The sequence below is a fragment of the Typopeltis vanoorti genome, chromosome 25, assembly GCF_054136105.1.
Source record: "Typopeltis vanoorti isolate ZY-2024b chromosome 25, IOZ_Tvanoo_1.0, whole genome shotgun sequence".
In the NCBI taxonomy this organism is placed as follows: Eukaryota; Metazoa; Arthropoda; class Arachnida; order Uropygi; family Thelyphonidae; genus Typopeltis; species Typopeltis vanoorti.
In genome coordinates, this window is record NC_143573.1 from 35,188,195 (window position 1) to 35,200,448 (window position 12,254).

A 12,254-nucleotide genomic window follows, 5' to 3' on the forward strand; every position below is an offset into this window, starting at 1 on the left:
GAATTTTCAATTAAGACAGGGTACATGTGGAATTACCGGGCTGGTAAGTATGACAAGCTGAGGAGATTGCTTGGTTCAGTGCCATGGCATGTAAAACTGCAAGGGCTGGATGTTGATAGTGCGTGATAAGTGGTTATGGAGCATTTGCAGGAGGTAAAGGCTGACTGTATACCTAGAGTCCGAATAGTAAATCAAGTAGGGGTTAAATGGATGAATAACACAATTAAGCTTGAGCTGCAAAAAAAGAAACACCTGTGGAGGGAATTTAAGGAGAAAGGTGACCTGCAGGCACATGAACAGTATAAAGCGCAAGCCAGAAGGGTAACAAGTGTGGTGAGAAAAGCAAAAACGAATTATGAAACTGAATTAGCCATGCAAGCTAAAGAGAATCCCAAACAGTTTTTTCGATATGTTGCATGTAAAAGAAAAAACGTATATGGCAGAATGATTTTAAGGAATGCCAATGGGGAGGTAACCGAATCAGTTGATATAGTGGAATTACTGAACGAGCACTTTGCAAGAGTATATCATCCAGGTGGTGATATTGCAGGAATGAAGGAACCAACAGCTTATACGGGAATTGTGGTGAATGAAATGGAGGTGAATAGTCTATTACAAGATCTTAATGTGAATACATTTGTGGGATTGGATGGTATACCAGCTCGTGTCATACGTGAAGCGGCTAAAGAATTGTCAGTGCCCCTGACCATTTTGTTTAATTTGAGTCTCGTGTCTGGGTTAGTCCCGAGGTGGTGAAAAGAGGGGAAAATAGTTCCACCGCATAAAGGAGGTTCCAAGACTGCTGTTGCAAATTACCCACTGATCAGCATATCAGTAATCGTTGTCAAGGTCTTGGAGAAAGTAGTGAAGTGGAAAATACAGGAATGGATAGATGAAAATGGGATACTGTATAGGGGACAGCATGGTTTTGCGAAGGATAGATCATGGTTCAGTAACTTGCTCATGTTTCATAACACAGTGACAGCTAAACTGGATTAGGGTAATGGGTTTACAGTGCCAGACCTTGCTAAGGCCTTTGACAAGATACCACATGGAATTCTAATCAGTAAACTGCAGCTTATGAGATGGATATAGGGTCAGTGAAATGGATAGGAGGGTGGTTGATGGAGAGATATCAGAGAGTTGTTTATTCAGGAGTAGAGTCCAAAAGACGGCCTGTGGCTAGTGTATGCCACAAGGTTCTGTTCTTGGACCACTACTATTTAATTTGTTCATTAACAATATAGGAAAGGATCTGAGAAGAACTGTTCATTTTTTGCTGATGATGCAAAGTTGGGTAGTGCAATAGTAAATACACATGATGTCAAAATTTAGCAGGATGATTTGGATAGTTTGGAGGACTGGGCTAAGGAGAATGGATGTCAATTTAATGTGGCAAAATGTAAAGTTATGCATTTTGGGGTGAAAAGATTAGCAGCAGTATACCACATTAGTGGAACTGTACTCCATGAGATTGATGAGGCCAGGGATTTGGGAGTGTTGGTGGATAGCAAGTTGAAGTTTAGGGTGCACACTGCAAAAGTGGCTCAATCAGCTCATCAAATCACTTGGTTACTGAAGAATACTTTGACGAGCAGAGACAAGCAAGTTATTGTTCCTCTGTATCGAGCCTTGATAAGACCCCATCTAGATTACTGTGCCCAGATTTGGTCACCTAGGTTTCTTCTTGATGGGTAGTAGGTTGAGAGGATCCAGAGGCGAGTGACCAAGATGATAGCAGGTCTATAGAATGAACCTGATGAAAACAGATTGAAGATTTGTGGGTTGCAGAAATTGGTCGATAGGTGGAAAAGGGAAGATATGATTGAGACATTCAAATTGCTGAAGGGTTTCTATAAGGTTAATTCAGAGGATATTTTTGAGAACAGGACTGATGGTGGGAGGATTAGGGGCCATTCATGGAAACTGGGCAAGAGTGTGGTTAGCAAGAATGTTAGAGCTAGGGTTTTTACTTGGAGAGTGGTGAATGAATGGAATAAGCTGCCAGAGTCTGTTGTGGGTGTCATGGCTGTGAGTGAGTTCAAGGCAAAGTATGATAGATACTGTGTGAATGTTGAATAGTTGTTCTTGACATGATGTTAGGGCTTCCTTCGATGAGTCTAAGAACTCCTTGGAGTTTCCCATGATAATAATAATAATAAATGATAGTACAAAGACAGATGTAATTTTTTTTATTTCCAAAGAGTAAAGCCTACACTCTTTTCTCAAAGCAATTTATTAAATTAACACACACACACACACACGCACGCACGCACTCACAATGGGAGGGGTTGAAAAGGTCTGATAAACACTTGAATAAAAATTATATTAAAGCAACTGATATAACCACAAGAAAGAACGTATCTTAGAACCCCTTTAACCCCCATGTTTCATCAAATTGTAATAATTTGTTCATTTTCTTTTAGGATATATAAGAAGACGTCGGAGGTTTTGAAGACACAGAGGTGTGGGCAATAATCAAGTTTCTCATGCTGCAAGAAAAGTCTGCAACTTAGATTCACTGAACTTTGTATGAGACTTTAATAAGGGACTGTGTCACAGCTTATCCAGCAGTTGCCAGATAGGTGGTCAAGTTTAAAACTGGGCATCCTAAGACACCCTAGATCAGGAAGATCTTCCACAGCAATCACACCTGAAAACATCAATGCAGTGCATGCGATGATCCTTGATAATAGACAAATATCAGCCAAAAATATTGCAAAGACTTTGGAGATATCCAGGGAACAAGTCATTATGAGAAATCAGGTGCAAATATTTTGGCCCATATTGTGACTGGTAATGAAACATGGCTTCATTATTATTACCCAGACACCAAACAACAATTAGTGGAGTGGAGACACAAAGGTTCTCCATGGGAAAAAAAAAGTTCCAAACCCCAAAGTCAGCTGAGAAGGTTCATGCCATTGTCTTTTGAGAATGGAATGGTGTAATCCTTACCAAGTACCTCAAAAAAGGTGAAACTGTTACAGTAGCAGCTTATTCAACAGCTCTGAAGGAACTGAAAGAGGTACTGAAGGAAAAATGCAACAGTGAAACTGAGCAGAAGTGTGTTGCTTTTGCAGGACAATGCATTTGCTTGCATTGCTCATGAAACCCAGCAGACAATATACACCTTGGGCTTTCAATGTCTGCCTCATCCTCCTTATTTGCCAGACCTTGCCTCATCTGACTATTTCCTATTCCCAAATTTAAAGAAACACTTGAAAGGAACAAAATTTACCACAGATTGATGTCATATCTGCAGCTGAGGAGTGTTTTGTGCAACAAAGGAAAAACTTTTTTTCTCAGAGGATTGCAAATGATGCAGCATCATTGTAACAAGTGTATAACACTTTGTGGGGAATATGTAAAATAATGTGTAAGTTACATGGTTCTACCTCAATTACTTCATGGTGATTATCACAACTTTTCAACACACCCTTGTGTGTATGTAGAAGAAAACTTAAACTAAGTTATAAACTAATTGCTGACATTTTAAGACATTCTGGATCACACAGTATTGCTGAACACCACAGTGGGATAGCTGAGGATTAATAATCTGAGAGATTATAGCTTAGGTTAGTATTAAGGTAGACTTGATTGAGAACAATTTCTGTTAACCAACAATTTTTCTTTCACTCTCATCATAGCATTTAAATATGTTTTCTGATTTTCCCAGGATTACTGCGTGAGTGGTAGAATTTTCATCATCACAGTTAACAGAATTAAGAACATGACTGAATAGAGCAGTGGCCCTAGCTCTGCCATATGTGATGTTTTCCATATGTTCCTCTATACATGGTTCACTGGAATTTTCTGTCTGCCCAAAATATGGTATATTGCATTTATACTAAATACAGTAGACTCCTGGATATTTTAAGCTGTCATGTTTTGGTTTTACTGTAGGAAGCAAGGAACAGAGTTTAGTCAGAGAAGTAAAAGAATTGTAGATTTTATAATTTTTCAGAATTTTGGCTAACATTGGTGAAACAGAGCTTTCATATCATTATTATCTTCAAAACAATGAGTAGAGGGATTAAATATGAGTTTATTGTCTGTTTATGATAACTGTTCTTCTGAAAGGTTGTTTAGAAGAAACTTTAGTCTTTGGTGATCTCTTCTTCTTCACATATGAGGAAGCAAGCATATTTATCTAATGTAGAAATGGTGCCAAACTTTTTTGGGCAGGCAATAATGAGATTGCACATGAAGGTATCTGTTGCTGTATGTGGTTTTTTTGTGAATAAATATCTTCAATTTTTCTGACTCATATATCAGTTTGACATCCAGGATTAGAAGAGAACCATTAGCTTCCAAATCTGCAGTTGTAGAAAATTTTTTCACTTGGTTATAAATTTAATTAAACTCACCATGAAATTATATTATTGTTTACTCTTTTATCCTTTAAGTGTAAGCAAACAAAGTTTGCATCTGAAGATGACTAGTATACTTGTATATAGAGGCTAATGACTTCACATTAATTGCCTTATAAGTTAAAGATGCCAAGAAATTATATTCTCAGTTTCATCCTTTATTCCTTTCATCCTATCAAATGTAAGCAAACAAAGTATGCATGTGAAGTCACTTCATGACTGGGTTACTTGTATATAGAGGCTAATATAGGGACTAATAGAGGCTAATTTCTTTAACTAAGAAATTAGCCTCTTGAAAAAACTTTCAACATGAATTGCCTTCATATCGCATAATGCAAAACACACACACCTTTTCAGTAGGTTTAATGCTATACATTGTGGGAAAGACCGCTACCCAGACCAGTATTGACTTTTGTTGAGGTACTGTTAAGGTGCAGGGGTACCTCTCCAAAATCACTGAGTGATCCTAAAGGATCACTACTAAACTCATCACTTCTGACTTGAATCAACCCAGTACAGAAAATTCAGTGACAGGCAAAAACCCTCCACTGAGCAGAACTCTACTCCCCATGATGCAAAGATGAACGTTATTAGATGCCACGAGTGGGAGTCAGACCCAGGAGAGATACCAAGGTTGAAGTGATGCAGAAATCAATATGTCCCATATACAAGTAGTGAAAATGTAACACCTTATTATTACAAGGGATTTCTGAAAAGTAAGATAACACCATTTTTTTCCTCAAGGATGTTTAATAATAGGAATTTGACACACTAAGAAATAAGTGAACATGCACTACTTCTCCACGAAGTCTCCAAATTTATTGACGCACTTGATGCATCTTCATGCAATGATAGATAAGTTTATCAATCAGTACTGAAGAAGTTTGTGCCCACACCCAGTAACCAACTTCACACCACCTGATGAACTTCCTTGTCCACAGTGAAATGCCTTCTGGAAAGATGTTTCTTGAGGGTGCCAAACAATGGAAGTCTGAAGGCACTAGGTCTAACCTGTAGAGGGGGTGATGTTGCAGAGTTTCCCAATGATTAGAGAAGTTTTTTCACTTGGTTATACTATATTATGGGATACTAAGGCAAGTGATGTGAAGTCATTAGCTTCTATATACGAGTTGTCCCACTCCTGAAAATACTTCAGGTGCAAACTTTGTTTGCTTACACTTGGATAAAGGATTAAATCAAGTATATAATTTCTTGGTTTCTTTAATTTATAGTATAACCAAGTGAAAAACGTTCCGACAACTTTCTATAATCCAGAGTAATTTAATAATAAGGTGTGACAACTTTGGCAACTAGTATATGAAAATATGACTTTTGCATTACTTCAACCACTTCTGGTATCACCTCTGGGTCTTGCTCTCACTGGAGAGACCTCAATAAAGGTCAAAACTGGTTGGAAGCTTGGATGATGGATGGCAATGCTGTAGCCCATGAAGTTTTAACTGAGGCTCGGCTGCTGTTGTCACCCACATCCTGGGGGGGGGTAATGAATGGCAATGCTGTAGCCCATGAAGTCAACTGAGGCACAGCTGTTGCTGTTACCCCCCTTCCCCAGATGAAATATCAGCGGCTCTGCTCAGTGGTGGGGTGAGCCTTTGGGTTGCTCATTGTTGGGGGATCACATGAGTTTTTGGAGATTGACCTGTACTTAATCAATAAAGGTCGAAACTAGTCTGGGTAGTGAACCTTCCCATAATGCATAGTATTATACATACCTGTAAGAATATGTAAGTATTCCCTGATGCTTTGCATCATGGAATACTAAGGCAAGCGATGTGAAGTCATTAGCTTCTATACACGAATTGCCCCAGTCCTGAAAATACTTCATTTACAACCTTTGTTAGCTTACACTTGGTGACTATGATGACCCAATCCATATTGGAAGAGTGCGTGTATTGTATGTATGAATGCACATGAATGAATCAATGAATGAAAGTGGGATATCAAAAGCATCCATTCCGAAGGGCAGTATTCAAACCTGAAGCCTTTTGGCTAGAGAGTGGATATGGATATGCCAAATGCTTATATAACCAGGACACACATAATTTTAATATTATAACTGTCTGCCTGTGATTGCACATATCCATTATTCAGAGCTAATATTTTACTTTACACTTCAGGTTTCGAGTAAAAGCCAAATATGCTCATAGAAAACCTTTGGATCTGAAGAATAATAAGTAATGAACTTAGAAAATGAGTAACACATTCTAGTTAAGTTATCAAACAGAATAAGTAAGGTTTTTATTATTTGGACTGTGTAGCTAGCTAAGTAAATTTTTATGGAACATGTGGGAAATTAGCCACAACATCAAGTTAGTAGTATGTAATTCAAACCAGTTTTAAATTGTAGATTTGAGAGCTGTTATAGAAATAAAACAGCCAAAGACTGGAATATAATAATTTAGTTTATTATATTCTAGTGATACAGCAGATCTCATCCGCTTACAGAGCACAGCATTACTATTGCAAAGCAAATTACCTCAAAGGAACCTTCCTTACATGAAATACACATCCCTCAAAGAACTAAAATCAGACAAAAATATCGTTATAATCAAAGCAGATAAAAGGAATGCAACAGTAGTTTTGAACTCTGAAGATTATAACAATAAAATGAAAACTCTTCTTGAAGATGCTAATACCTATAGACCTTTAGACAGAGATTCCACATGGCATGTTCACAATAAAACCTATGATCTAATTAAAAAGATGCCTAATTGGACTGAAGAACTTAAAAAGAACTCTACAATCAAAACACCCATTAGTTCCAAGAATTTATGATGTACCAAAAATACATACGACAGGTATTACCTTAAGACCGATAGTGGATGGAAGAGACTCTCCAACCTCTAATTTAGCAAAACATCTCACCAACATGATTTTACCTCACACAGGAAAAACATCTTCTTTCATCAAGAACAGTGCACATTTTATTGAGAAGGTAAAAGATATTTACATTGGACCTTCAGACATCTTAGCAAGTTTGGATGTTATCAGCCTATTTACAAATGTTCGAAGAAACGAAACTGTGAATCTCCTCAAAGACCTTTTTCCTCCAGACATTGTACATCTTTATAAACATTGTATAAATAAGACTTTATACAACTTTTTTTCATGTATCAAGACAAATTTTGGGAACAAAAGGAAGAATTGGCAATGAGTTTTTCCCTCTCTCTGGCTTTAGCTAACATATTTATGGAAAATTTTGAAAATAATGCTTTAATCAATTATCATAAAAAACCAAAAATTTGGCTAAGCTATGTAGACGATATTTTCATCATATGGCCAGGAACAACAGATGAACTCATTGCTTTCAAAGATTACCTGAATAATTTACATAAGAATATAAAATTTACTTTAGAACAAGAAGAACTTAGAAAACTTCCCTTTCTTGACATCCTATTAGAAGTCAATGAAAAAGATAATAAACTTCTTTCTCAATATATAGAAAACCCACCAACACAGGAAGATTTCTTAATACAGCCTCACACCACCATCCTTCGCAAAAAATAGGTCTAATAAAAATCATGAGGGCAGAGCTTATAATATTTCCATCACAGAAAAACAGAGAAATGAAGAATTAGAATATTTAACACAGATCCTCAAAAAAAATGGTTATGAACCCAAAACTATCAAAAAAATTCTCCACACACCTCCTACAAGCATCTCACAGAAACAAGATTTCAAAAACGCTATCGCGCTTCCATATATCAAGAATGTTACAGACAAGATGGCTAAATTACTAAACAAACATAACATCAAAGTAGCCTTTCTGCTGCTGGAAAAAATTTCAAGATTTCTATCCTCCACATCATCCTTTAAAAAAACCAGGTGTTTATAAAATTTATTGTTCTTGCGGCATCTGCTACGCAGGAGAGACAGGAAGATCTGAGGAAATACGCAGGAACGAACACCATAAGGATGTGCAAAACTGAAGAGAACACAAATCAGGTCTAGCTTTCCATACCACTTCCACCGGCCACAATGTACTCTGGCAGAAAACAAACATGTCTTACATAGAAAAAAACTGTTACATAAGGAAATTTAAAGAAGCTGCAAACATGCTTAGAATTCCAACACAATGCAATAAAAACCAGGGCTTAATTCTACACCAAGTTTGGTCAGCTTTGATAAAAAAATATACTTCAGTCAGACCTCGGATATTATGAACGTGAACAACAGAATGTGGCATCATCCAGCATTATTTAAACTTAGCACTGCTTTGCATCTGCATTCTGATTTTTTAATTTTATGAACAGTCAGATGGCTACAACTGTATCGTATGAACTATTTTTGAATAATTTCTCTTTTTTGTGTTTTAAACATTAAGTTACCTTTTACCCCTGAAGATGTAAGTCAAATGACTTACGAAACTTGTCGGGTTTTATTTCTTAATTGTGTTTTTAGCTTAATAAAAAAATGTGGTCCAATTATAGGAATATGCCTTATGAACTTCTAAACCACAGAAACCTCCACTTACAAATTTAGTCTTTTATCCAAGTGTAAGCAAACAAAGTTTGCGCCTGAAAATATCTTCAGGACTGAGGTAAGGTGGTACACTCCCGGACTACTCGCAGCAAAGGTGGACCAAGCTCTCATCACTCCTTGTCTCAGTATCTCCCATAATGCAAAGCACATCTCCTTGCAGACACGTATACTGCTATGCATTAAGGGAAGGGCCACTATCCAGACCGGTTTCGACCTTTATTGAGGTCTCGTCAGTGGGAGCCAGACCCAAACATGGAGATACTAAGGCAGAAGCAATGGAGAGGTCATATTTACCTATACGAGTTGACAAAAGGTGTACCACCTTATTATTAAAGTACTCTGGATTTAGAGAACGATGTTGGAAGTTTATTTTGCACACGGTTAGACTATAATAAATTTAGTTTAATCCTATAGCTGCTATGCAAATAACTGCTATGCATTAAGGGAAGGGCCCTTCCCTTAATGCATAGTAGTATACATATCTGCAAGGAGATGATTATGGGAGATACTGAGACAAGGAGTGATGAGAACTTTATCCAACTTTGCTGTGAGTTGCCTGGGGATGTACCACCTTACCTCAGTCTTGAAGATATTTTCAGACGCAAACTTTGTTTGCTTATACTTGGATAAAGGATTAAACTAAATTTATTATAGTCTAACCAAGTGCAAAATAAACTTCCGACATCTTTCTCTAAATCCAGAGTAATTTAATAATAAAGTGGTACACCTGTTGGCAACTCGTATAGGTAAATATGACCTCTCTGTTTTGCTTTTGCCTTAGTATCACCACTCTGGATCTGCCTCCCACTGATGAGACCTCAATAAAGGTTGAAACCGATCTGGGTAGTGGCCCTTCCGTTAATGCATGTCTGCAAGGAGATGTGCTTTGCATTATGGGAGATACTGAGACAAGGAGTGAGGAGAGCTTGGTCCATCTTTGCTGTGAGTTGCCCGGGGATGTACCACCTTACCTCAGTCCTGAAGATATTTTGAGGTGCAAATTTTGTTTGCTTACACTTGGATAAAGGATTAAACTAAATTTATTATAGTCTAACCAAGTGCAAAATAAACTTCCAACAGCCAAAGACTGGAGACCATAGATTAGTCATGAGGAAAATTAGGAATGAATAGATATATAGCATTCAATGGCAGAATCACATTAATAATGAAGATCAAAAAATGGCTTGACACATTATTATTCAAGAATTGTAAGTAGAGCCAATCTAAGAGATATGATCACTTAACAATAAGTAGATGAAAAATAAACAAAATATATTTGACAGTTTGGAGTGCTTTAGAATAGTATGATAAGAAAAACAGTAAGAGCACAGAGACTTGACAATTGACCTGTTTGGAAAATTTTTATCCTAGGATTATAATTAATATTTAGAATTAATTTCCTGATTTGGTATATCCTTAATAGTATACCAGAACATATCTGAATATTGTATACTATAAAATTGTTTTTAAGAAATGGAATAAGCATATCAGAAGAGTAACAGAATAATTTTATTTTTACTCATCATATTCTTAATAAGTTTCACTTTCAATTATTAAATTAGTTCATTATTTTATTGTAGGTATTGACAAGGAATATGTAAAAGTATTGATCTTCAAACATGGTGGTCATTATGCATTCAACAAGCATGCTGATATAGTTAACCCAGCTATTAGAGAATTCATGGAGAAATATTTGTTACAGAGTGAAACCACCATTGAAAAATCAGTTAATTTAAATTAAAAGAATTTTTCTGCCTGTTATTAATGGTCAAGTTATAAGGCTCAAGATTAGTAATTTCTCTGTAGATTTGTTTTTAATAGTTTAAAGTAAAAATAAAACTTATTCACTTAGAACTTCATCGCCATTTCCTCATCTCAGAAAATTATATTCTCAGATCAGACAGTTGCAATATACTCATACTGTAATGAGTGGGGAAATCAAAGAAACTGTTCATTTTAATGAAAAGTGCATTGTGCTGAATTTGGAACAGAACTTTGTGCTCATTGGACTGGTTTCAAAGAATAAATTCCCTCAAAAGTGTATCCCTCAGTGGGCATTTGGTGGGTGCTAGAAGGGGGATTATTGCATTGCCACTTTCATTCACCACTTCTTTCCTTACATTGCAGCAGTTTCAAAACATGTATGTAATTAAATCATTTTCAGTATTACTGAGAGTAGTATTTTGAATACTTAAGTTTTTAAATATAATAATAAAGAACATAATCCTATCCACAACTTAATCCAGAACTTTTTTTACAAGGTTAATCGAAGCAGCAATTGGGGGGGGGGGTCACATGATGACAACAATACCACCTGCAAAAAAATTGTAAACCTATTGTACATTATTAGATAATTCACTAACTTTAATTTAGAGACAAACTGGTAATTTTTTTTATCAGTTTGTCTCTTTTTTGGGCCTACACACAAGCAAGATGTTTGCAAATATCATGCAAGGACATTCACAGACATCAATGCTACAATGGAATTCAAATCCACATCTAGCTTATAGGTTTTGGGTACATCCTGGCCATAGTGACTAAATGATTAATATTACAATTAAGTGTGGCCAATGTTGTTTAATTTGTATATAAATGATATAGGAAACGGCTTAAAGGGAGATATTCAGTTGTTTGCTGATGATGCAAAGTTGTGTAGTGCAATAAAAAATCAAGCTGATGTTGAAAGTTTGCAGGAGGATTTAAATAAGCTGGTAAAATGGGCAAAAGAAAATGGATGTCAGTTCAATGTGGAAAAGTGTAAAGTCTTGCATTTTGGGATTAAAAGATTACCAGCTGTGTACTACATAGATGGAAAGGTACTCCAAGAGATTGATGAGGCTAGGGACTTAGGGGTATTGGTAGATAAGGAGATGAAGTTCAGAGGACACATTGCTAAGGTGTCCAAGATTGCACATAGGATTACTTGGTTGTTGAGGAACACACTGACATCCAGAGATAAAGAGGTTATTATTCCCCTTTATAAAGCATTGATACTTCCACATTTGGATTACTGTGCTCAGGTCTGGTCACCTGGATTCCTTGGAGATGAGGAGGCTGTGGAGAGGGTTCAGAGAAGAGTGACCAAGTTGGTGAGTGATATAAAAAATGCTCCCTACATTGATAGATTGAGAGCTTGTGGATTGCAGAGATTGGCTGATAGGCGAAGAAGAGGGGATATGATAGAAACATTCAAATTACTAAAAGGTTTTTATAGGATTGATGCAGGGGAAATGTTTCAGCTGTGTGATAGTGATGGAAGAACAAGAGGTCATCTCTGGAAATTAAAGAAGAGTGTGGTTAACAAAGGTGTCAGAACAAGGTTTTTTGCCTGGAGGGTGGTGAATGAGTGGAATTCATTGCCTGACTTTGTTGTGAGCT

The 12,254-nt window shown here is 36.6% G+C and overlaps 1 protein-coding gene across 1 annotated transcript in view; it reads left to right on the forward strand.

The window, feature by feature from the left end:
- The window catches only part of LOC150092655 (uncharacterized), a 32,449-nt gene extending 21,311 nt beyond the window's left edge, over positions 1-11,138 (forward strand). The window contains exon 3 of the mRNA XM_090414251.1: positions 10,457-11,138. Within this exon, the coding sequence (XP_090270377.1) occupies positions 10,457-10,617 (161 nt within the window). The 3' untranslated portion in view covers positions 10,618-11,138. The remainder of the gene's footprint in view (positions 1-10,456) is intronic.
- Positions 11,139-12,254: the final 1,116 nt, after the last annotated feature.